The following is a 27,497-nucleotide window of genomic DNA, read 5'->3' as shown; positions in this document are numbered from 1 at the left end:
ATAAGAAAAAATAAAATAAAGCAAGGGAGAAAGCAAGGGGTCATGAGAGAAGAGGACCAACAGCGAACACGCCCTTCAGTCTGCCTCCACCTGTACCCACCACGGTTAAGTAAACTCCAAAATCCTTCACTGGAGGCCAAGTGCAGAGAGCTGCTCACGGCCAATCGGCCCAGACGGACATCCCAGCTGCTGTCCATTATGGCCTGGAATGGAACATTAACTTCTGAGAGGTCCCTCTGGCTCCCAGCGAGCCCCTAGCCTCCCACACTTCAGGAATATTCTTGAAAACCGAAATGGACAACTGAGAAAAACTCGGAGCACAGCACCTGGTGAGCCACCGCGAGGTCCCCCGGCGCCCTGAAACACTCCCGAGCGTGGATGCCGGCCGTGCAGCCTCAGCGCCCAGCTCCCATTTCCTGCGATGTTGGGTACCTGGCCCGAGGGGGCTGCAGACACGTGAGGACTCAGGTAGGAGTAGGAGCCTGAAACCAAAGTCCTCTATGCTGCCCTCACTTGGCCAAATAATGGCGAGAGGAGGGGGTCTCTGCCAATGTAGGGAGGGACCAAAACCATCCCCTTTGGCAGCAGACAGTCCACAGTTCAAGTGCCAAGACGGCTTCTAACCTGGGCTTTTTACTCGGTTATTTCCCAATGGGGAAAATGCTAAGTGGTGGTAACCAGAGACGCACACCTGCCGGGAACTGGTGCTCAGCAATGCTGGCTTCCTTGTGTGAGATGCAGTTAGCAACACCCTTGGCATTAGGTTGTGAACCTCGCATCTCACTTGAATTCGATCCCTTGCTTACAAAGACGTTCCCTGCTGGAGACTTCCCTTTCTGCAGCTGTGGCATTTGACAAAACACTTCTGTGCAACATGGTCATTGACTTTCGCTGGGTGATGGCCCTTTGAAGAGGGTGATGCTGCCCTGCCTCCCCCTGGAGGTCTGCTGAGTGACAGGAAGAGCCCCCCCTCTCCAGCGGACCTGTTGCAGCAGCGCCAGGAAGGGGCCCCACAAATTCACACTCAGGACTTGCCTGCTTGAGGGCTGGTGAACACTGCCTGAACACAACAGCATGTTACTGATGCTCAGATGCTGAACCCCAGGGGAGGACATTCCTAAGAGATCTGTCAAAAAGAACAGCAAAGGATGCTTCCTCCAGCACTGGCCAGGTGCTTCGACAGTACCGGGCCCGGCAGGACTAGGGCTGAAAACACCGAGGAAGGTGTCTTCGGCAGGGACATCACCACCCACCACCATCCCTCCTTTTTCAATGAACATACCTGGACATGGGCCCTTCGTAAGTAGCTTCTCTCACATTTATTCTCTACTAAAGAGAGAACTAGACTGACAGTTGGTGGGTGGGGAGATGGCTGCCAATGCTGGGGAGGGCTGGGGCAATCATTCACTCACTCACTCACTCACTGAGCCTTTAACTATGTAGCCAGTGCTGTCCTGAGCTCAGAAGTGAAAGAGAGGAGTAAGACAGGGCTCCTACCCTCAAAGAACTCTCAATCCAGGAGTCTGGAAACCAGTAGGAGCTCAAAGCCTACTGGATGTACAAGTGACAGCCATGGGGAACACAGGGACTGCCCAGCATATGTGCAGTCGTGAGTCCAGCCTCTGGGCCAGATTTGCATCACACTTGTCACTAATCGGCTAAGGAGAGAATTCCTCCAGCATTTTCTGAAAGGGCCAGATAGCAAATATTTTAAGCCCTGCAGAACACAGTCGCAACTCCTCCACCCTGCCGTGGTGGTGTGAAAGCAGCCATAGACGGTATGCCGATGAACGGGTGGTGTAACTGTGTTCCAATAAAACTTTATTTACAAAATCAAGTGGAGGGCCGAAACTTGGTCCTCAGGCAGTAGTCTGCCAATCCCCAAGTGGGACAAACGTGATCTTAGGCAAGTTATATAATCTCCCTATATCACAGTTTCCTTCACAACAGAGAGACAGGGATAGCAGCTACTTCATGCAGTCACAGATGTCAGGTACTCAGCACCGTGCCCACGCCATGGTAAGGACACAATAAATGTTAGCTGTTTTTATCACTGTTATTCACTGCACTATAGTACAGTAACAGAACCATGCAGGCAGAGTCAGAAGAGGGGAGGGTCAGTCTGGTGTGAGGAAAAACACAGCCCATTTTCCCTGAGAGAGCCTCTCCAGCTATTAGAACAAGGCCAAAGCCCACCTAACTTCCCCATGGAACTGAGTGGTTGTCCACAAAAGCTCTGGCAAAACTGGAAAATTCTCAAGTCCTCACACACAGATTTTTCTCCCAAACAAAGGATGTAAGAAAAAGGAACCTGGACGGTCCCTGAGCAAGAAACATGTTTCTAAGATCATCCCATGTCAGAGTCACCGGAAACAAAATGTTGAGTCTCAACATCTTGCGAAGTGAAATCCAGGCTGGCGCCAAGCTCGGGTTCCCCGAGATGACATCCCGACACAGATCTGCGTCCACCCCCACGTGCACTGTGCCCGGACTCGGCGGTTCGAGCCCAGGCGGGCAAGGAGGCAGCTTCTCTCTCCGTGCCTGATTCGGCTGATGGACAGTGAAAGGCCATCTCTCTGAGGGACGAATTACGACACTGCAACAAGACAGGGACTGGAAGGAAGGGCTCGGTGACGGCTTCCTGACACCATGCTGGAAAATGCACCTTGCCCGCTTCCCTCGCAGCTCCTGGGAGCCCAGCCTTGGTGGAAGGGGGCCCCTGCTCAAGGCTCAGAGAGTTGTTAATATTTTTATTCTCCCTCTCTTCATTCAAGTTAATAAATATCTGCAGCCTGAGGAGGAGGGGGAGGGAGAGAGCTCGTTGCCAACAACCAGGCAGTGCCGGCCACGTTTGTTTTAAATTACCGAGTCCCGACGGGGCCCGCCAGGAGCCTTAGGTCAGGAGGCCAACGGGGTGACACACACAGGAGGTGAGCAGCCCTGGAAAGTGCCATCGGCCGCCAGGAGCAGATGGCCAAGCCTCCTGTTGACTTGTGCTCGGCTGTGTCACCAAGCCCACACTCTCCTGTGTCCTGCATTGCATATGTGCAAGAATTAATTACTAGAAAACTGGAATACAAGGGCTCAGAGCAACTGGATGAAGGCCTCGAGGCCAAACTACACCGTGGCTTTAAAATGACACGTGACCAGTCGTGCCCCTCCGTGCGGAGAGCCCTTCCAGAGGCTGCCCACAGACCAAGTTCAGGGTTAAGTCCAAAGTGCCCGCAGCTCCTCCTCCTCACCCCACACCAGGCCGCACTCACAGGCTGGGCGTCGAGCCCACCACTCTTTTCCGTTCCCCAGCCTGCCGTCCTCCTGCCTCTACACCTTTCCCTCTCTCTCCACCTGGCCAACCCCCACCCACTCCCTGTCCAGGTCTCGCCGTAGGTCAGACATCAGCAGACCATGGCCCAGAGGCCAAATCGGCCCACCACTTGTTTTTATAAATAAAGATTTATTGGGAGACGGCCATGCCCATTCATTTGCATGTCACTCATGGCTGGTTTCACTTACATCCACAGGGTGGTACAGCCTGACATATCTGCCACCTGGCTTCTTACAGACAACATTATCTGGCCCCTGTCTCAGAGGGTGGTTCCTCCAGGAAGCTGTCCCTGGCTCCCTCGAATATTTCAGGTGAAACTTACCTGGCTCCCTCAGCCCAAGTCCTGCGTTCTCTACTCTGGACCTTTCCCCGCTGAGTTATAAATTGATGTTCTCAGTCTGTCTCCTCTAAACCCTGAACTCCTTGAGAGGAAGGCTATTTGGGGGGGGGGGGGTGCACCTCTGCATTCCAAGGCCTCTCATACTGACCCTGCATATCAAAAATACTGAAAAAGGAGTTTGCAGAATGAACGAACGCATGAGGGAGTGTTTTGCTACAGTCCTGAGGAACCCAATAAAACCACTAAAGAGAGCACAACTCATTCAGGCTGCTGGTGACCCGGTCAGATATCCGCATGGCAACACTGTGTCTCAGGCATGGACAGAGAAAACAGGGAAGGCCCTGTTCTGAATCAGCCTGTCCAATAAATTAAAGGGCCTCAACATATGTCCTGGAGAAGTAACTGCTCCCAGACCAAACACAGGAAGGAAGAGAGGGAAGGTTCACCAATACTTGGGGTTCAGACTATTCCGAAATCTTCCTGCTGCTTCCAAGGTGGACCCCACAGCCCTCTTTATCCTGCTCAGTGCACTCATCAAACCCTCCCATCTGGCATCATGTGGCACCCAATGCCAGGTGGGGCCTGATTTCACTCTGGGGTGGGCCCCGGCCTGGCCCCGGACCCAGCAGGGAACCTAGAAGTGCTCTCTACATAAGAACAGCCATGACCATTTCGTGGCTCCAGTTTTGTGGCTACCTTACGTCTGGTATGCTAAAGCCACACACTTGGCTTTGAAGAGCTTCCCCATTGTGGCTGCCAGTTTCCAGAAGCATGTCTGGGCCCTCAGGTGTCCCCCAGCCTTGTTCCTATCCTCTGTCTGGGCTTTCGAAGGCCTCACACACTGCCCGTGTGACTGCTCCACCGCACACTGATGTCACAGCCGCATTCTGGTCCCCATTATCCTAAATCAAAGTTCCGGGCAGCTGCCCTCGATGACTCAAGGTGCCACTCAGGAGCCAAGGCGCAGCGGAGAGGCTGGCCCTGGGAGGAACGCTTCTATCTCTCCCATTTATCATACTAAAAGGTTCATTTCAGATTCTATCAAGTAAGTCAAAAAAAATCAAGAGAGAGAACAGGCCCTTCTTTTTGTCCTTTTCCAGAAATGGCACCACCCCTCCAGAGAGAATAGATTTCAGGCATTTAATTTGGCAACCAAGTGACATCGCCTCCCAGAAGGCTGGCGCCGGCCAGAGGCAAAGCAAGGGGGGGGGGGGGGGTGCACAACTCAACGGGATTACCACAATGAGAGATAAAAGGGGGTCATAAATTCTGTTTGGCAGATGACGTCCCTCGGGAAAGCCCGTGGCTTTCCTGCACACGAGACGGGCTTATATTCCTAGGCGCCGCCGTCCTGCGTCTAATTCTACTGGTCTCCCTTTCCGTGCGGCAATCACAGTGACATGGATTCCGTGTGCCAGACCAGTGCCAGGCAAAACGTAGCAGTCCACTTGTGGTTAAGCAGCCTTTGGTTCACCTACCGGTGGGCCGGGAGGATGACACCTGTGGGTGACTTGGGGAAAGTGCATCTACACGACAGTCAGTCACGGCAGCAGCAAACACGGGGTGCCCGGTAACAGGAGCTGAGAAATACACTTACGAGCTCGCAGAGGATACTCTTCTTACCTACGTTGGCTTCATAGTCTAAGTCACAACACCACCGAGAGAGGAACCGTTGGCTCTAATCAACAGAATGAAGGGCTTTGCAAAGGGATAGAAATCAGATCAATTGGGCGTTCCAGTTTTGAGGGACTGACAGGGACTCTCCCGCAGTGTGGTGCTGAGAAGGATTCTGAAGTCATACCCGAGTCCCTGAAAAATGCCTGCCTTTGGCACTGAAGGGGGAATGACGAGCCTTGTACCTACCAGACACGCCAAACCTATCTTTGGTCACTTGAATCAGCTCAAAAATAGGTACTGAAATTTCTCCCATCCTCTATGCCCGGCTGACTCGAAAACATCCCACAGGGTCCCATCAAAATGTCACCTGAGATCACTCACTTCCGCTTTCCTCGACACTGTTCCCTTCTGCTCAAGGAAAAGGACCCTCCGAGAGAGTGTGCAAAAAGCTATCAGTGTGCCCCGCTGAGGGCGTCTGTCTGCACTGTCTCTTGTCCCTGCTGCCCGAGTTTGCTCCTGAAGGCATGAACTCCCTGGTGAATAAAAAGCCCCACAGGCAGAGACACGGCGCCGAAGGGAGGACTTGGTGCGCCCAGCATCTGTCTATCAAAGCTGCAGTGACATCCAGCATGACTTGCTTCCTGTCACAGGCTAGTTAGCAACCGATATGGGACTCACCTTGGCTCCTAGGAAACTCTCAGTTCCTTGAAAAGAGGTAACAAGAGACAGAGGCAGGTGCTGGGTGAGCAAAATTAAGCAAAGGGAAAAAAACCATAAAGACGCAGAAAACAGGGCAGGGATTGCAGAAAGGAAAGGGTGTTGTGGGGAGGGGGAAACGGGGAGGGGGGACAGATGTGACGCAGGGAGACTTGACTTGGGGTGGTGAACACACAGTGCAACATACAGATGATGTATTACAGAACTGTGTGCCTGAAACCTGTATAGTTTTATTAATCAATGTCACCCCGATACATTCAAAAACAATTTAAAAAAAAATAGAAATGACTCTCCATACCATCGGGACTAATCTCACCAGAATATTACTTTCAGTTATACCTTGTAAATAACAAGGCACCCCGAAAAAAATGCCCTGCTACCCAACTCGCAGCCACCTCAGCACAATAATTCATAATAAAATAAGCACATTGTTGAGCAAATAATTTTCCACCGTGGCACCTCAGAGCTGCTATGTCAGTAGGAATATGGCAAAAGGTGATTCATCAGGGATGTTCTTAAGAAGCAGCTGGGGCAGATATGAAGAGATAGTCCCTTTGATATTTAGAAAGCCAAACTTATTTTAAATGAGTCTCTCTCAACTCATCACCAGACTGAAGGATGCAGCCTCCCGATGGAAAAGGGGCCTGGAATTCAGGGCGGGAGGCTCAAGGTCAATGCTGAACGGAGCTGTGAACAGGACCTTCTTATGCAAAGTAATAACAACATTTCATTTTTTAAAAAAGAAAATGATAAGCATTATACAAAAAAGAATTATAAATTATATTCTATAGAATAGAGAAGGTAATATTTATATAAATTATAAAAGGCCTCATTAAAGACTTCATTAATTCACAATAAGAAGAAATTTGGAATGACTTGGTGACAGGTCCATATTAACATGACTTTTAAAGAGAAACTGTGGAAAAGGGGGAAACATGAGCTTTTCATCTTCTGCAAATGGGAATTTGACCTTGGGATGACTTTCTAGCTCTGGCCCTCTGAATGTCGCTGAAGGGGAGGAGTGAGCTGTGTTAGTAAAACACACTGCTCATGGTGGAACCGCTTCTGGTGTGTAGACTGCACACGGACTGGGAGTTCTCGCTACAAACTGGAAATACCCGGTGAGCAATCCACAGCCTTGGGGACCCCTGAGTAGCAGGGCTGTTCTAACTGAGCATGACCCTGGGATCTACGTGGATGTAGTTGTGACAAGAGCTATGGTCCACGAAGCCAGGATGGTTCCCACATCTGCTTCATGTGGATCTCATCACCTTGCACCTGAACTGTAACCTGGAGGTGACAGCAAGGAAGAGTAGCCCCTGAAGACCCACAGAAGAGACGCCTGATGCTGTCCTGCATCCTCCTGGGTCAGTCTGATGCCCAAGGTGACCTATATTAACGTTGTGTGTCGGAATGCTTAGTTAGACCTAAGAGGATCCACTGCGTGAGCAGAGCAGAAGCCTTCCTCTTTTCATGAACAAACTATTATACACAAACTATTCACTCCGCTCCGCCCTCATAAACATATTATCGAGTTCATTATAATTAGCACGGTGATCTGTAGATGTGTGACAGTGAGTTTGAGCACTTGCACATAATTAGTTTTCTAACATAAACAAAAAAAAAACCCCCTTGAAATCTTAGTTACAACATGAATCTGTTGAGCAAAGGCTGTTCTCATTCAAGCGATAAATGACATCCATTTCTCATACAGAAATCCAAATCCATTGGAACTAAGAGACTGAGGGTTGAGTGTGGGTCTCCTCCAGCCTGGATTTCCTTGCTCCCAGGCCAGCTGAGGGCTGTCACATGCTCCCACACAAGGGCATCGGTACAATGTGTTCGTACATCCACAATACAGAGGTCTGAAAGCAGATATGCACAAAGGAACCTTCTAATGTGCTTGGGAGAACACAGAAGAATTTCTACAAGGCGTAAAGGGTGGGAAGGTCATAAATGGAATATTCATTTTATGCAGAACTAACAAAGGCAAGTTACATTAGTAAAGGCACAAAGGATGGTGCATACTATGAAAAAGGGAACTAGATGTATTATAGAGGCACATATTGAACAACATGGATGCCCACTCAAGCATTAAGAGCCGTTATAGTCATTCGCTATGGGAAGGAGGAAGGGGATTTTTGACTTTGGAATGGCCTACATTTTATGTTGCTCATATTTTTTAAATAAATATGTAGCTAGGAATCACTTCTGTAATTAAGGCAAAATTGTAATCAAAAATTACCTTGACAAATTATTTTCCAAAAAAATGAAGGAGGTTAACATAAAATTCCTTTTTAATACTGAGGCTCTCCTATGCATTTAAAATGTGATCAGTGAGTGTACAGGAATGTAAAATGTGAGCAATTTTCAGAGATCCAGTTTACTCTCTCAGGTGCTCTGAGAGGGGAGAGCAAGTCACTGATATCATGGGCAGACCAAGGAGGGCATCCAGAGACATATAACTCATTGCTCATGTAAGAATTGCTAGGTTTTTCTTTTTTCCAACACCGTGGCCATGGGGTCTCTGTACTGAAGATGTGTGACAGTGAGTTTGAGCGCTTGGTCAAGATAACCAGAGTCCCTGATATCACTCCCTCTTAATTTTCCAAATGTATAAGTATAAGGAACTGGGGCCAGTTCACCCTTATAAGTGTGGCCACAGGCCAGAGGGAGAAGGGAGACTGATAAGAATGTAAGGGAGGGGCCCTGGCCGGTTGGCTCAGTAGTAGAGCATTGGCCTGGCTTGTGGATTTCCTAGGTTTGATTCCCAGTCAGGGTACACAGGAGAAGCCAACACTGCTTCTCCACCCCCTCCCCCTTTCTCTCTCTTCTCCTCCTGCAGTCATGGCTCAATTGGTTTGGGGGAGTTGGCCTCAGGCACTGAGGATGGCTCTGTGGTCTCTGCCTCAGGCGCTAAAAAAAAAAAAAAAGGCTCCATTGCTGAGCAACGAAGGGCCCCAGACAGGCAGAGCATCACCCCCTAGTGGGCCTGCCAGGTAGATCCCGGTTGGGGCACATGCCTCCCCTCCTCTCACTAAAATAAAAATAGAATAAAGAAAATAAAGAAAAAAGAAAAGAATGTAGGGGACAGTCTTGCTCACACCCAGTGTTTACAACTAACTGTATCTACAGGATTATAGCCATAGATCTAAGTCCATTCCTCTCAATCTTTTTCTATCATAACCTTTTAAGAGACCTTTTTGTCGGGAGCCGATCCACTAATACTAGCTAACTAGGTCACAGCAGGAGAAGATCCACAACTGCTGGTTGACAAAGTCACAGCAAAAGAAGATAGAGTCACCGCAGTAAAGACCAACAGCTGCGGGTTGACAAAGTCACCGCAAGGAAAGGCACAACGACACTTCCCCCTTTAATCTTTTGAATTAATCTGGCCTTATATTCCCCCCTTTTCTGGGTGTGTGCTATTATTTATGGCACAGGGATAATAGTGCCGTGCTTTCCCTGTAGATTTGTAGTAATTTCTTTGGAAATGAGACAGAAGGTGTAAGTTGCACAGAAAAGCCTGTAAGCCCCTTGAACTGGGCTCATAAACATAAGAGGCTGGCCATGATATCCCTCATAAAGGGTTAAGTTTGTAGGAGAACTTCTTCTTATTAATCATGTTAGAAAGAATAAAGTTAGAACTTAACTAGTGTATGAATATAGTAAATGAATAAAGTTTAACTAGACATTAGAATCTTAGGTAAAGTGTAGTGGAGTGGCCTGTTGCGTGGCCTTGGATAGGAGTGCAGCTGGCTAGTAAAAAATGTTTTGTTAAAAGACTTGTTTTGTCACTGAAGACAGTTGCTGGGCTTTTCTCAGTAAAACATTCTCATGAGATTTTTCTATTTTCCAAGAATAGGAGAGGTATGTGGTGGGATTCATAGCAGCAGTAGCAACTAATGCCTTCTGATATTATGTTGCTACTAGCTATCTTGCAGGTGCACTCTATGTATCTCTAAGTAAAAATTACTCTTTATACTATGTCAGTTTCTTAATAGCAAGCCTTTTGTAGTCTTGTGAGAAAAGAATTAGGACACTACATGAACTCAAGGCTATTTCCCTGAGCAAGCGGTGGTCCTCTGCTAGTCCTTGATGATTTCGTCTGCTATCTCTTTCTGTGCCCTTGACTCACAACAAGAGTAAAATAGAGTTATTAATTAGTACTAATCTTTTAGAAGTTTGTACCAATATTATTATTACTATTGTATAACTGTACTTTGAATAACTTACCACCTGACTTGTAGCTTATAGATATGAATTAACTGTTATCTGAAAATATGTAACCATAGTGAAACTAAAACAATGATGTATTCAAAATACCATGTGATTGTAACTTAGTGTGTGTGCATAAAAAGTAATGTTAGACCAGCCATGGGGGGAGATGCCTGGCAGTAAATGCTAACTAGAGAATAAAGAGAAAGAAAAGAATTCGGCTCTCTCACTCCATTTTCGCTGACGCCGTCTCCTCCTGTGGGACCCCTGGATCCCCCCCGGGGCTGGACCCCGGCATTTTTAGGTGTTTTTCCCCCTCATTGTCACTCCCAACTCCCAGTAAAATATTAATGCCACAGATCTACTGTATGCATGGCTCTTTGGAAGGTGACAAACTATTATAATATCAAGTGGGGGTTTTTCTGTCTCCCCCCCCCCAAGAATCACTTTTTGCCCCCTTGGGGGGGCTGAGCTCATCCCTGTTGAGAATGAGAATGTAGTGTGTGTGTGTATGTGTGTGTGTGTGTGTGTGTGTGTGTGTGTGTGTGTGTGTGTGTTTGTGTGTATAACAGAGGACCAGCAAGTCCTTTCCACTTTCTTCATATTTCCCGTTGTCTCGATTTCCACAATAATAAAGTACTATTTTTACCAGGGGAAAAAGAACAGAGTAGCCCTCCCTTATCCACAGGGGATCTGTTCCAAGACCCCTAGAGGATGCCTGACAGGGTTTAGATAGCACCAAATCCTAGATACACTGTTTTTTCCTATACATAGATACCTATGGCCAAGTTTAACTTATAAACAAGGCACAATAAGGGACTAACAAAAACAACAAATAATAAAATAAAACAATTATAATAATATACTGTAATAAAAGTTATATGACGATGGTCTGTCTCTTTGTCTCTGATACCTGACCCGATAACCAAGTCAGCTACAAGTGACTAGCAGGCAGGCAGCGTCCACAGCATGGCTACACTGGACAAAGGGACGATTCATGCTCCAGGCGGTAAGGGGTGGGACGGTGTGAGACTGTATCACAAAACTCAGAACGACACACAATTTAAAACTTGTGAATCGTTTATGTCTGGAATTTTCCACTTAATATTTTCAGACCACTGCTGACCACAGGTAACTGAAACTGTGGAAAGTGAAACTACAAATAAGACTGTAGTCTTTTTCTTATGTGTGTGTGTGTGTGTGTGTGTGTGTGTGTGTGTGTTTTAGTAATGCCCCAGGAGTAAAAACCACGGGCTTAAACTCTACTGCCAAAACACAGAGAGAAAAAAGGAAGGAAAGCAGGAGAAATAGTCCTTACTGAGCACAAGCCCAGGGGTTTGGACACATTCCTACACAGCTGGGCTGCACGGCTCTCAGGGGGGAAGACAGACAAGCAATAGCTTATATTTTCTTGTATTCCTGCCACGCTCTTTCTAAAAATGCCCAGGAGACACTACTGGGGTCAGGACCAAGACTCCAACGACATGTGATAAACACCACCGTGGGTATGCCTAAGAGAGCCCAGGAGAAAGGCTGTGAGACGTAGCCTTCCTCCAACCCAGGACCTACCACGGGATTGGTGCTGGGAAACTTTTGAAAGATTCTGGGGAGTAAAGAGGGACAAATATACAGCGACAGAAAATGATTTGACTTTGGGTGATGGGCACACAACACAATCAAAGGTTCTATAGAGATGTTCGCCTGAAACCTAGGTACTCTTATTAATCAATGTCACCCCATTAAATTTAATTTTCTAAATAAAAAAAAATTAACAAAAAAGAAAGGAAAGATTCTGGTCCGTTCAGAAAGAACTGTGACTTGTGAAACTGCTTTACCCTATTAAGAGGGATTAAAGGTGGGCTTAAGACCACCAAGTTGGCAGCAAAGAACTATGCCCAGCAGGGATGCAGGGTTGAAGGGGGAGAAGAAACAGACATGAAACAGACAAGTGAACCCAGAATGAGGCAAATAATTCTGGGAGTGCCATTGGCCATACTTCACAGGATAAAGGCCTGGCTTCTCAAACCTCTCATCTATTTCCTGATGGGGTTTATTCTACAATCAAACCTGCCCAGAATGGGAAGAGCCCCCAGAGTAAGAAAAAAAAATCGTGTGTGTGCGTCTGTATATATATCTGAAACACATTTCACAAGACAATATAATGCTTCACCTCACTACATGCAATGTGTTCCAATATAATCGAAGCTAGGCCAGTCTATTTCATTTTCTGAATGCTGGTCACAGCCCGCTAAGATGATGCCACTGTCCATGAATGAGCTATGACCCCAGCTTTAAAAACACGAATGTATTCCAACCCCTTCAGTTCACAGATGAGAAAGCTAAGACTTGTAGAGGTTACATCCAAGGTCACAGGGCTATTTCCTAGCAGAACACGGACAAGCTCAGACCAAAGTAAATGTTGACTGTTGTTAACAGTCTATTTATTGGAACTCAGCTCAGCTAACGTCTCCCTATAAATCCTTCATTAAGCTCCCTGGTCAGACTTCCACTCTATTTCTGTGTCCCTTGGCCACACAGTCCAGGCAGGGTACCACTGACTCTGTCTTGGATCTTTTTTTCATGCCCAAAGTTGAGGTACCTTCATGTCCCTGTGGATCTGGTGGTATGGCCCCAGGCCGAGTGGTCACACGGCATCATCCACATCACCAGACTGACCACTCTGCTGCCCGCCCCTCCTCTGCTGGCTCCTTGCCATGAGTTTCGGCATCCGTGGGAGGTGTGCCAGGGGAATACCTTCCTTGAGGGTGTGTGTGTGGTCCCTTGCTAGAATGGACAGAAGAACCTTGATAGGCAATGCTGAACTTAACCTGACTCCTGATACACAATTTCAAAAACACTGAAGGTCAGCCCAATTTGGAAGACCTGGAGGAAGTGGGTAATTCAGCCCTTTCCTGACAAGAAAAATCCCGCAGAAGCCTGGAGAAAGGCTCGTGTTTAAAGTATGGTAACGGCACAAAAACAGACACTTAGACTCATGGAACAGAATCGAAGGCCAGCAATAAACCCATGCATATATGGGTCAGCTAATATTTGACAAGGGAGTCAAGAATACTCAATAAGGACCAAATAATCTCTTCAATAAATGGTGTGGGGAGAACTAGATATTTACGTGCAGAAGAATGAACCTGGATCTCTATCTTACACCTCCCACTAAAATGAACTCAAAATGGATTGAAGACTTAACTGTCAGACCTGAAACTGTACACTCCAAGGAGAAAACGGGGGGGCACATTGACATCGGTATCAGCAACAATTGTTTTGGATTTGACCCCAAAAGTATAAGCAACAAAATCTAAATTCAACAAATGGGACTATATCAAACGAAAAAGGCTTCTTGTAAGCAAAAGAAACGATCAAAATAATAAAAAGCCATCCTAAAGAATGGGAGAAAAATATTTGCAAATCATGTGACCTGGGTAAAGGCTGACTATCCACAATATGTAAGGAACTCCCACAACTCAATAGCAAAATAATTATAATAATAGTCTGATTAAAAATGGACCAGTGACCTAAAGAGACATTTTTCCAAAGAAGATACACACATAACCAACAGGTACATGAGAAGGTGCTCAACTCCAATAATCATCAGGGAAACACAAATCCAAACCACGGTGAGAGAGCACCTCGTCTGGTCAGAATGGCTTCCATCAAAAGGAAAAGAGATAGCAAATGTTGGTGAGGATGTGGAGAAAAAGGAACCCCTGTGCATTGTTAGTGGGCGTATAAGTTGGTGCAGCCACTATGGAAAACAGTATGAAGGTTTCTCAAAAAAAATTAAATATAGAACTACCATGTGATCCAGCAATCCCACTGCTGGGGAAATATCCAAAGGAGATGAAATTGTTACCTCAGAAAGATATCTGCACCCCTCACAGCGGGGACTGGGAGCACATCCTGCTCAGGCTGCTCACCAGCAGCTAAAGCCATGAGCACTGCCCACAATGGTCATGACCTTCGCCCTCAGTGACACTGGGGACTCTACACACAAGGGAGAGCCCTCCTTGGATAAATGCCTGAGTCAAAGGAGAATGGGCACAGCTGGGGGGCAGGGGAAATCCCGGAGGGTCTTTGCAAAGTGAAGACCAGGTTCAGCCAGGGTCTCTTCACTTCACGTTCCCTACTGAAGGGTGGGCCAGCCCTGGTGCCTTTGGCTCAGCCCAGGATGCCCTGTGGGGTGTCCGGCCAGCGCAGCCCCGAGTTGGGCCCTCGCACGCTGGAAATACAAGGACATACTCCCCACTACTCCCAGCCCACGGGAAGGTGTGCCTCTCACACAATAAACTTAAGATTCATTACAGGATCTCCTAAATAAGATTATACATCGTCATTTTAGCTTCAGTGACTTAACTGTAAATGTCATTAAATGTAAATATGTGAAACATGTTGCCCACTTTCATTTTTAACACACTGAGAACCTAAAAGAAAGCAGGAGACCCCGGCTACAGGCAGCCTCCGAGGGGCCCTGTGGAGACCTGCCCCATCAGCCCCACTAGCCAGCACGTAGCCCCAGATACCATGTCACGCACCCTCTGCGGGCAGCAGGACCCTCCAAACCAGAGCCTCGCTCATATTTCTTCCCCAGGTGCCTGCAGCCCCACCCTAAACTTCCATCCAACACCCTTTGCTCTGACAGTCCACACTCCCTCCCTGAGCCACCCCAACCCAAGCAGACCAGGACATGCATCTCAGTCAGAGCCCTGAGCACATCCCGTGCACAGGTCTAGAGCCATCCGAGACGGCGGCCACTCGCCCACGTAGCCACTCCATCCTCAGAGCGAGGGCAGTCCCAACCGAGATGAGCTGTACATGGCAAAGACACTCGAATTCCGCACACACAATAGGAGAAAAGGATGCAAAGAGCCTCCGGCGTCGTATTGTACACAGATTCTGTGGTGCAGTGACGACATTTGGCTATCCTGGGTTGAACGATCCATACTACGGAAACGCCTATCACTCGTTTCTTTTACCTCTTTTGAATGTGGCTACTAGGAAAATGTAAGGTCACTATGCAGCTCACATCTGACTTCTAGGGGCAGCACCCAGGTCAGCCCTGCAGAAGTCTGCAAACTGTCCTATCAGGGCCAGAGGGCAAGTGTCTGTGGCTTTGCTGGCCACATTCGGCTCCTTCGCAGCAGGAAAGCAGCTGCGGACACTGCGTAAGAAATGAACCTTATGTATTGTGCTGCAAAAGATCGAGCTTTGGCCCCCACACTACCGTTTGCAGACCCCTACTTTAGAACAGTAATAGTGTGAAGAAGGGTCATTTCTGGAAAATTCCATTCTATTTACTCTCTCACAGATGTTTCATTCAACTGAAGGAGGGAAACACGAGTGGACGCAGGCTTCCCGGAGCTGGAGGGGGGGGGTGCTCTGGGGCCGCAAGGCAGCGGTCCCTCGCACCCGGGGCTCAGTGGCCCTAGCGCACCCAGCATGCACTCACTTGGGCGTGTGGGCCTCATCCACGCGGTTTCCCAGCTGGAACTCGTGGGACTTGCTCCGGTGCAGGGCTGTGAATCCCGGGATCAAGTGGATCAGCTTCCGGGAGGAGGGCGGTGGGGTCCCTGGTGGCTTCAGCTTGTTCTTCTTCCTGATGGGCGGCGTGCCAGGTGGGGTCACCGTGGTGACGATATTGGGGGTGCGTGGTGGGGTGCGGACGGCATGCCGCTGCCGGGGCGAGGGGGGCAGGGAACGGTGGCCCGACTCCAGGGGCGGTGGCGGGCACAGGCCCAGGTAAGGGTCCACGGTGAGTCTGTCCACATGGGTATAGATGGGGGTCCCAGGGGTGGGGTTGGCATGACAGTAGTGCTGGATGCACTTGGACTGGAGCCGGGGGCTCTGGGAGAGGTGCGTGCGGCTCCACAGGGCAGGCTCCGGGGGGCACACGGGGTTATTCTCCTTCCCCGTCTCCGTGGTGGGCCACTGGATGGTCCAGTCTTGTTTGGAAAGGTTGCCTCCTGCGTGGAAACAAAGGAGCAGAGAGACATGGGTGAGCGTGAGAGAGCCAGGTGAGTCACACTGCATCCACATACGTGTATGACACTGTATGCACACTGCACTGTCCGCACACTTACCTACCTTCCACCACACCACTTGGGCCCTCTGAAAAGAGAATGAAACCCCTGTGTTGGCCCGCTCACTAGCATTTGCACTCAATAGCCTTGTCCTCCACTCTCTTAGGAACCCACAACTCAAATGTCCCAAGGAAGTGAATCCTTGCCTTTTAAGCTTCCAAGGTTTCTAGTTCCAACATTTTCTTTTTTTTTTTTCTTTTTTTTTTTCTGAAGCTGGAAACGGGGAGGCAGTCAGACAGACTCCTGCATGCGCCAGACCGGGATCCACCCGGCATGCGCACCAAGGGGCGATGCTCTGCCTATCCGGGGCGTCACTCTGTTGCGACCAGAGCCACTCTAGCGCCTGGGGCAGAGGCCAAGGAGCCATCCCCAGCGCCCGGGCCATCTTTTGCTCCAATGGAGCCTCGGCTGCGGGAGGGGAAGAGAGAGACAGAGAGGAAGGAGAGGGGGAGGGGTGGAGAAGCAGATGGGCGCCTCTCCTGTGTGCCCTGGCCAGGAATCGAACCCGGGACTTCCGTACGCCAGGCCAATGCTCTACCACTGAGCCAACCGGCCAGGGCCTCTAGTTCCAACATTTACAAGGGGATTTAAAGGAAAGGACGTTTCGGGATAATTCCCCCTGATGTAGCAATGTTAATACTTGACCCCCCAGGTGAGCTACATGAATTCTGCTGACCACTGCACACTTCTTCCTGAAGGAAATCGGGCAAAACTGGTGGGCTGTGTCAATATCAATATTCTGGTGGTGACATTGTATTATCGTTTTGCAAAGCGTTACTGTTAGGAGAAACAGGAAACTGCACAAAATCTCCCTGAAGTCCATACATTGGCATCCTAACCCCCAAGGTGGCTGGCTAGGAACCAAGGAGAGATTACGGTCAGGGCAGAGAGGGTGGGTTGGGGATGGGGGATGGCAAAGGCAAAAGCAGAGAGATGGGAAGGGACATTTTTTAAAGTCTTACAACAGTTTAGGAGGGGTGGGAATGGAGACATGCGAAAAAGGCCCACGGTCACTAATAAAGCGTGAGGTTTTCAGGCCCCACAAAAGCCACGGAAATATAAAGGCAAAAAACCCAATCACGCGTTAACACTTGTCCACCCCCTTGCAATACTGAAAGCGCAGGTACAAACCTGGTCTGCCCACTCACTCTTGGGCTACCCCGTGCAGCCGTTCCCGACCCTCCGGGCTGAGAGACAGCACAGCGTCGGGGTCAAATAATACCACCTAAGTCGGGGCAGGCACGCTCCCAGGTCCCCTTTCTGGGTGCCTGAGGTGTGGTGATGACGGGGCGAGTGGCTCCGGGAGAGGTCAAAAGGACACTGACCTCCAGACCCACGGGACAAGGAGCCACGTAAATTGTTTTTTAATACCAAGTTCAATCCGTTGAAGGCTTTGCTCTGAAACTCACTGCTCAGAGATCACTTGGGCTGCCGCTAGGACACGGACAGCCGAGTGAAGGGGGACTGCAGGGATCCAGGCGGGAGACTGTGCTGGTCCCTACTGGAGTGGTGACAGCAAAGACAGAGAGAAGTCATCAGGGGTCAATGGAGGAAAACATGGTGAGACCTGGCTGAAGACGACCAAGTGGACAGGCCCCCCCCAGACCCCAACCCCACCACCACCCCCGTCGTGGGCCAAGGAAGGAGGTGTGGAGCAGAAATTAATTCCAGCTCAGAGCCAACTAGCGATGACAATAACAATTACTACAAGGACCATGACGAGAACTAATCTATAGAGCGTGTGACAGTTTGCAAAGCGCTCCCACGAACAATGAGTCACCGCCCCTATTTTTTAATTAAAACAACTCCTTTGGTTATTACATATTCATTATAGAATAAAATTACAAAATTCAGAGAAGGGAAAAGGCAATGCTGTCCGACAGTCATCATCCCTTTTAGGGTCTGGCTGCGGAGCCTGCCAGATGGTCTTCTACACATATTTTTTGTTGTTGTTGCTTGTTTGTTTAAGAAATACAGAAAGACCTTATTTAATGGTGTGTCCTCTGCTTTCTTCACGTGTCCTATTGGGGCTGTTTTGCATGTACTTACTCTTTGCAACTCTGCATGCAAAGGGCCATTGTCCCCTCCACTCTGGGAGGTGAGGAGAATGGATGTGCAGAGATGAAGGCGAGCCCACGCTGGGAACCGGCAGCCGGGCACCACACCCAGGCCCTGGGCCACCTCCGCAGCCAGGGCACAGGGGTCTGCAATGACTGAGGACCATGGACCGCTGACTAAGAGAGCCACTGACTAACGCTGCTGGCTGTGGAGTCAGAGGACCTGCCACTTGCTGGCTGGTATTTTCCTAGCCCGAGAAAACAGATCATGAGCTCCTAAGAATACCTGAGCCTACGGCGTCAGGCTCCTCTTAGCCTTTTCCTTCTACAAGGACATGACATGATTCGATCGCGTTACTCTGCCCCCTCTCCCTTCTGATCCCTGAGTCTCCAGGGCAGACATCCCGTGACCCAGAACCACAGTCACTACCTCACACCCTCAGAGGGAGGAGACACACCCCTGCCTTTGGAAGGCTTGCTTTCCGAATCAAAATAACAAGAATTAACCCTAAGTAAGCACTAAGAAAGGGGAGCAGGAGTTTCTATATGTGCAGGGCACCCTGAACTTTGCAACGTGATACTTAGAAATTAACTTGCCCCAACTTTTTCTTACAGTGACTCAGTTTCTTCATCTGTGAAATGGGGATAGCATCAGAGCTTTCCCCCTGGAATCATGCTGAAGATTGAACAGAACCAAGCAAGTACAGCATGTAGCGAATGCTTGGACACACGGTCACTGCTGCATGAATATTAATGTAAAATGGGAGTAAAACCATCTATGGCCCATGAGGCTCATGGGGATTAAATACACATATAAAATGCCTTACATTCAGTGTAAATATCCTTGAGCTTGCACGACAGAAAGCAGACTCACGATGCAAAAGCCACCGAGCCTTTACTGTGGTTAAATCCCCCTCCTAAAACAGGCTGAAGCCCTAATCCCCAGCACCTGTGAAGGTGACCTTATTTGTAAATAGGGTCTTTGAGGATGTAATCACGTTAAGGTGAGGTCACAGTGAATTAGAGAGCAGCCTAAATCCAATGACTGATGTTCTTATAAGAAAGGAGAGGACACACAGCCAGGAACAAGGGAGGCAGAGACTGGGTGATGCAGCTCCCAGGAATGCCAACAAGTGCCAGCCACCACCAGAAGTGAGGAGAGAGGCTGGGGACAGAGCCTCCCTCCCCCAGGGCCCTCTGAGGGTGCATGGCCCTGCCGACACCTTGATTTTAAACTTCAGGCCCCCAGAACTATAAAAATAAATGCATGTGTAGTGTTTTAAACCTCCTAGTCTGTGGTAGCTTGGTGACAGCAGCCAAGGGAACTACAGAGCCCGCAAGCAGGGTTCTGGGGCATTTACGGAACACAGATCAGGGAGTTGTGACATAAAAGTTAGCATTTGGGGGGCACCTGCCAGTTAGGGGACTCAGTGCTTACCTTACCTGCCCTGTAAGGGAGGTGCCGCGGATTCATTTTCTAAATGAGTTTTGGATGAGCAACAGGACTTGGCTCAAATCCCTGAGATGGTAGCAGCCTACAGCTAAGCTGGGACCCACTGCTCCCCTAAGCCTGCAATGCCTTCACGCGCGCACACACACACACGCATGCACACGCACACGCACACTCATGCATGCACCTCCACTGGGTTCAGGGAGCACTGAGTTGCCCCAAGTATCTCCATCCTGATGTTGTTTCCAAGTCTGTGGGATAAACAGAGAGGAAGGACAGTTTTACCCCTGCCAAACCCCCATCTCCTTCAACGCCTCCTCTCTCCACCCCGACATTTCAACAGGAGGAGTCTGGGGATGGGGAACCACAGACCGCACTTCATCAACCAAAGCGCCACCTGCGCCTGGGACGGGGACTGCTCCCTCTGGCAGGCCCTCGCGGCCGGCTGCATTATACCAGCTCTTCCTCGGCCTCTTTTGATCCTCTTTTTAATAAAGTCTGAGGGAAAAGGGCAATCTTTCATTTTGAACAGGAAAGGTGTGTACCAAGGTGCTCTGAGGGTTATTAATCGTAACCCTTGCTATCTTGTCATCCGTCCCTGGAAAACCATTTTATTTTAAGTCTTGAGATGGGCGGGGAGAGCGGCGTCGGTTTTAAGACATGAAGGGCCTGAGGATTGATTAAAGGCATCCCAAGGTGTCAGGGGGTTTTCTTTTGACATTCTCCGATAAGGGACTAAGAGAAATAGAAGGCATTTTCCAGGGAGAAAAAAAAAAAGAATGATTTCAGAAAGTCTACGCAAGTGTCTAACATCTTTGTCCCTTCCCATTAAAATCTGATCCACAGGCCCAGGCGTGGCTTAGAATGTGTCTGAAGTTCAGAGCCGGCCTGGGATGCGAACGTGCGTGGGCCCTTCCGAGGCAGGACCACCGTTGCTTGTGACCGTCGTGACTGTTTCAAAGTCCTTGTTACTTTAATCCTCCTCCCAAACTTTCTGATACTGGTGGAGCGTATTAGACCGAAGTCATTGATGAAACAAAAAAGCAAGCTTTTATTTTAGTCCTCGTAACATTGCAGCAAGAAACAGAACTGTCAGGCGCTGGTTGAAAGGTTTGACTGGACTCATTGGTAATGCAAAAACACTAGGAGCAAGAGCAATGATCACTAATGCCAATAACACTTAGTGTTTACTGAGCATTTACTATGTGCAACACTTCACGTTATCCTCCCAGGGCCCCATAAAGGAAAGCCTGCCACAGCCTCCGTTTTACAGTGGAGGAAACGAAGAATCACTTCAGAGATTGAGTAGCTCGAGGTCACGCAGCGAGTAAATAGTAGGGGTGGGGCTTCCAATCCAGGTGCATACCCCTCACCACCCCGGTGCGCGCTCTCTCTCTCTCTCTCTCTCTCTCTCTCTCTCTCTCTCTCTCCCTCTCAGGAGCCTCCTAACCCCCTCTGGAAATGAGAGACCATGAACACTGAGTTAGCAAAGGCTGAACCATCGCTGCTTGCGGGAATGCCAGGTACGCTTCCTAGGAGCTTCTGGTCACATGTTTGTCATCTAACGCATACACAACCTTGTCGTAGGCGTGCTTCTGTTTAAAGATGCCACATTTCTTCTAACATCGAACTCCTGGCCATGTTCCTGGATCATGCCTCAACAGAGCCTATCTCACACATGCATTTTCCCCATCGGGCACATCCCGGCCTTCTCATGCCTGGAAACACTAGACAGCACTTCAGCACTAGGGTCAGCGAAATCAGCAAAAAAATAAAGAAATAAAAAATAAAAGCACAAAAACGGTGAAAACCATGGCACTAAATTTAAGATCACAGAAAGGACAGCTGAAACAAGAGGACAGAGCGTCACCTTGTTCAACCTTGGCTGAGAAGGCGGATGCCAGGGAACACAAGCTGTTCGCCACCCGGCACATGCAAGCACTGGTTGGGGGTGGGGGAAGGTTACAACACATTTCAGCAGGTGGGCGGATGTGCAACATGGAGTCCACGCTTCCCCATGGGAATACGGGCTCTAAGAAGGCGGAGGCCTGGGCTAACTCCCTCACCGTGGTGTGGGCCAGAGCAGGGCCTGGCGATAACTAACTATATAGACAGTTTTCTCACAACATACGTGCTTATCAAATCATCACATGGCGCACCTTAAACTTACGCAGTGTCACCTGTCAATGACACGCCTCGATAAATCTGGGGGAAAAATTTTTCATGAATGCATTTCTGTCACAATGCATAAATTATATGTTGCGTCATTAAACGTTGTGGAAGGAATCAATTCTTCTTGAACACACATCAATTCCAACTGCCATGACTGATAACAGATGGGTACCGCCCAGCCTGAATTCAGGCAAGAAGCGAGGTGGGAAGGGCCCCACCGTACAGAGATTCCACTCAGGCCCAGGGCTGCTCTGCACAGAGAACATCTTGAGAAATACAGGCCTGGTGACCAGGGGGGTAAGAAGGGGCCTTGTTGTGACCCTGTCTCCCTCCGGCAGTCCCTACAGCTGAGACACGGCCGTGCTGGGCCCCTCCGGCCGCTGCAGAGGGACAGGCTGCCCCGTGGGCCTCTGAGGGAAGAGGAGGAGATGAGACCCTGGGCAGGCCCGTCTGGCTCAGACCAGCTCCCCGGGACGCAGCAGGAGACCGTCTACATCTGGAGAACCAACCTGCGAGAAGAGTGGCCTCTGACACTCTTCTAATTCCAGAACTTTCTGTCACTCTGCCTCATTCTGAGTGACAGGAGTTATAATGAGTTCTATAACCTCTTGTGTTGGCAAATTTAAGGAAGCTGGAAATAGCGTTCAATGACCTTCTGTGCCGCAAAGCATCCAATTGTTATCTCCAGGCAACTGGCCCGGGGAGCGGGTTTTCCCCATCTTCTATCTGTTCCCTCGTGTGGGTTCGCTGCGGCCGGTCTCTGCCCTGATTTCTCTTCTGATGTCCCTCTGCAGAGACAGCGCTTCAGAAGGTTTTGGAGCCTGGCAGGGCAGGAAGTAAATTTGTCAGGTTCTCACACAGTCACGACCCAGAGGCAGAAAGAAACGTGCGTGCTTCCAGGAAAAAGATGTTGGGCAAACTTTTATCTCTTCACTTTTCTTCATTAATCATGGCAGATGCCTCCACGGGTACCGGGGTGCTGTTTATAAGACCTCCTGGGATAACGCTTTGCCACAAGAGGGCAGAACCCAGCTGGGTTTAAATCCCAGCTCTCCCGCTTACTGGCTGTGCAACCCAGGACAAGCTGCTTAAGCTCTCTGAATGGGGAATGGATGAATGTAACCACTTCGCAGGGTCATTCTGAGATTTATGAGAGTAAACAGTTGGCCTGCCATGGTTATCACTAGGGTCACCATTGTGGGTTGGCAGTCATTCTGTCCCCTTCCCCCAGCACCAATGTCCGTGTATCTTTGGATTAGACCCCACTAGGTACGAGGCACCTGGATCCACAAGACGAGGGTGCCTCCATCCCCATAAAATTTATACCCTACCTACCAGATTATAAAGACAGCATGAAAAAAAAGTCAAAATGCTCATTAATGGCCCTGGTTGGGTCGCTCAGTGGATAGAGTGTCATCCCAGGGTGCCAAGGTCACGAGTTCGATCCCCAGTCAGGGCACGTACGAGAAGCAATCAGTGAGTGCACAACTGAATGGAACGAGTTGATGCTTCTCTCTTGCTCTTTCTTCCTTCCCTTCTCTCTCTCTTTCTCTCTCCTTTCCTCTCTCTTTAATCAATTCTGTTCAGTTCCACAAAGAGCTGCTATGTGTCAGGTACCTGGAGAGACAGCAGTGAACAAGACAGACAAGGTCCCCATCCCTGCTGGGGTCACCACAAAGTCACACAGACAGACAATTATCATAAAATGTGCAAGGCCTTGTCCACACACTGATACCGGGTACATCTGGCAGTTCAGACAGGGTTTCTGGGAGGAGCTGGTATCTTAGCTAAATCTTAGATGGAAAGGCACAGTCTCCAAGCAGAGCCCTGGGCAGACTCCTCCACTGTCACCCCTGAGCCCTCGTCACTTCCCCCACGACTTCCCCACTGTACACGTGGCACTGCCATCTCCTCAGCTGCTTGGGCCCAAAACCTAGGGGTCATCTTCGGTGCATCCCTTTCCCTCCTGCCACAGCAAGACTTCTCCATGCTGCTTCTATACACATCCCAAATTCACCTGCCAGGTGGATGGATCGCTCCATCCCCACTGCCATTGCCTCGTCCAAGACCCCATCACCTCACACCTGGACAATGGCAGCAGCTTCCTGGGTGGTCCCCTTGCCTGCCTTCCAACTCCTGCATAACTCATGCTCCAATGATAACTGATTTTCAGCAATCATATAATAGACCCTCACTCCCCAACTGCAAACCTCAATGGCTTCCTATTATTCTTAGAATCCCATCCAAATTCCTTCCTGGTGCCTCCAAGCCTCTCCCTAATCAGAGCACAGCCTACTGTATCTCTGGTCTCATCCTCTCTTCCTCTCCCCCTCACCCTCTTATCTCCTGCCACAGGGGTCTTCCTTCTTGCCTTTCTTCTTTCTCTCCAACTCACCTCAGGGCCTTTGCACTTGCTCTTCCCTATTTCAAAAGCTCTTCCCCCAGACCCTTTAAGAGCCAGTGATGTGTCATGCAGGTCAATAGCTTACATGGGACCTTCTCAGGGAGGCCTCCCCACTCCTCCCAGTCACTATAATATCAAACTTGTATTTCCTGCAAAACCCTGAGTCATTCTCTGATATCTTCTGGTTTCATCCATTTACTGTCAGTCTCCCTCAACTGAAATATGAGCTCCATAAAAACAGAGCTTGACTTATTTTGTTTACGGTTCTCCCACCTGGAAATAGGCTGGGCACACAACAGGCCCTCAGATATTTTCTGAATAAGTAAGTGACAAAAAAACAAGACTCCAGCTCAGTGCAACTGGAATGTACAGTCTGTGGAAATGAGGCTGAATGACTTTCAGCCACGGAGCGACATGATCAGAGGTACTTTCTAGAGGGATCACCCTGGTTCTTGGGGGCAGAGGGCAGGAGAGCCAGTTTGACATCAGGAAAATCGTTTTGGAGATCGACGTGCAAATCCAGCAGCAAGACCAGGGTGGCGAGACTGTCCGAGTTGCGAGGCAGGAGTGACGAATATCAACTCAAGGGCCACTTGGACAGGACATGTGACTGATGAGATGTGACGTGAAGAAAGGAGGCCTCAGAGATCAAGCCCCTCCCCCCACCGCAGTCTGTCCCACTAGGCTTCCCGGATGCCTGTGCTGTGACGCAACACTGTCTCCCTAATAAACGGTTCTCTCCTTCTTGATGGACCAGAAGTCCCTTTTCCATCCCTCTCCCCACGCTTCTCTCCAACCCCGAACGATACCTTGCGCAGCTCAGCGCTTGCAGTAAGGGACACCGCATGAATGCGAGGAGCTTATAAAACAGGAAGGACCTGATGTCCCCTCAGTGGGATACAAGGAGAATATGATGTCCTGGACACAGCCAGTGAGACTCTGTGTGGTTCCTCGTTAGGCTGCTTAACTTCTGTGCCCCAGTGTCCACACCTGCAAAATTGACAGTAGAAGCCCGCATCTTGGCAGGTCCCCATACAGAATAAATGGGAACCCAGGTGTGGCCTGGCCAGCCCTCTGTCCAGCCTAGCACAACCTCAGCCATGGTCGCTATTCTTAGGAATCCTGGCCGCTTAAATCCGATCAGCGACTTCTCCTGGCCCCTTGGCCCCGGGGCCTCCGGCTTGGGCCCATGTCTGACTCACTCTGCTCCCTCTGCTTGTCTTGAGGCCGGCTGGCCGCTGTTTTTCCAGAGCTGGGATATGTCGTGATGTGATTGATGTGCCCAATCGTAAAAATAACCAGTTATTTTGATGTCGGCTGCGTCATCCCTAAAAATAACCGGGTGTCTTGGAAGTGAAGGTGCCACGGCCAACACTGGGTTGCATCAGGAGCACACACATGCACGCGTGCAGGCACACGCACACACACACGCACACACACACACACACACACACACACACACAGCATGACAGCCACTTTAAATGGGATGGGAAAACACACCAATGTTAACTGGGGGAGGGGAGTCAGCTCCTCCATCATTCTCACTGCCAGTTGATGATGGTGACATTTTATTAGAGGGTTCCTGTTGGCAGGCGACTTGGATGGGGACCGAATGAGGCAGCCAAGGTCCAGTGTTGGAGCGTGTGGCCAGCGAACAGTCTCCCAGAGCCTCAGCAGGCTCGCTGACTTCCAGCGCCACCAACCTATGACAGTGCCCCTTACTCTGCGCTGGCTGGCGTGGTGCTGCCTTCCTTTAGCGGACAGATGGCCCCAGGCAGGTCATCCTGACTTGCATAGCAAAGAAACACCCACCCACTCACCATTCTTTAACTGCTGGAGCTGTGTCCCTTGCCTTTGAAAGGGACCAGGTGTTTCTTCCCCCACCACACACACACACACACACACACACACACACACACACACACACAGTCCAGGAGGCTATGGGCACAAGGTTTAAAAACCTCTAGTCTTTTCAGAAAACAGATGAAGCCCAACTTGTCGACATTGTCATCCTTGTATTAACATCACCCTCCCTTGCCTCCTTGCGACACCCACTCTGGAAAATGATACCACCTTTTCACATGAGGCTGTACCTGCCTGCCGAGAGGAACAGGCTAGAATACCAGGAAGGCACAACAAGGTTTGGGTTTTGGGCACATGGCGACTCTCTGGGAGCAATCCAGAACCTTCATAGTCGCCCCTGGTCCCCCAGGTGCAGTAAGGAGGTCACCCCGCCTGCCGGCAGGAGAACATGAGGTTAGGATGCGTGGAGGTGTCTCCAAACTTTTAACTGAACCATATCTGCAAAGTCCCTGTTGCTGTGTAAGGTAACACAGTCACGGGTCTCAGGGATTAGAGTACAGACATCTCTGGAGGGTGGGAGGAGAGACATCTGCCTACCCTTCTCTTGGAACCTCAGTTTTCTCACCTGTAAAATGGAGATAAAATCATATAGTACCCATGTCCTAAGTTCGTATGAGAGTGACAGAAGGAATAGAAATATCTCCTAGCATGCCACCTGCGACAGAGCAGGTATGAAAAAGGGGTCAATCAGGGTCTATCCTCTTCACTCGCCTCCCCCCAACTCTATACCAGAAACATTCAGAAAACCCGTGGCATCTTTGGAATCAGGGTTTGCCAAACTCCTAGTCTGAGTTCGAGGCTCAGAAGAAAGTTCTATCTTGACTCCCAGCCCCAACTCTGACAAGAGGGTATCATTTTTCATATAAAAGTGAAAAATGAATCTACACACACAAACACACCCGACCTGGGAAAAATAGGATTTCTTGGGCAGGCAGGCAGGCTGGCTTCATTACTGCGTCTCAGGGCCAGCGGAATGAGAATTGCATTCTGAATCCGGAATTGATAAATTGCCCGGCCATTGTCATTACTGGATGTTTACCTGATCTATTTGATGAATATTAATTCACACACACACACACACACACACACACACACACACACACACACAAATATTTCCATTCCCGAAGCAATTCCGGGCAAAAAATGATGCCTTTGTCTCTCCTCTCTCTTTCCACCAGCAACTGCCAAACAATGTAGCCAGTTAAGTAATAACAAGCCCTTGTCAGAGTGATTTATTGGGCA

General features: G+C 49.4%; 1 protein-coding gene across 1 annotated transcript in view; it reads right to left on the bottom strand.

Moving 5' to 3' along the window:
• The window catches only part of KSR2 (kinase suppressor of ras 2), a 301,392-nt gene that overhangs the window by 168,986 nt on the left and 104,909 nt on the right, over window positions 1-27,497 (bottom strand). The window contains exon 4 of the mRNA XM_066370811.1: window positions 15,679-16,192. Coding sequence (XP_066226908.1) covers window positions 15,679-16,192 — 514 coding nt within the window. The remainder of the gene's footprint in view (window positions 1-15,678; window positions 16,193-27,497) is intronic.

The sequence above is a fragment of the Saccopteryx leptura genome, chromosome 2 (assembly GCF_036850995.1).
Source record: "Saccopteryx leptura isolate mSacLep1 chromosome 2, mSacLep1_pri_phased_curated, whole genome shotgun sequence".
Lineage (NCBI taxonomy): Eukaryota > Metazoa > Chordata > Mammalia > Chiroptera > Emballonuridae > Saccopteryx > Saccopteryx leptura.
This window is presented reverse-complemented; position numbering and strand designations above follow the sequence as displayed.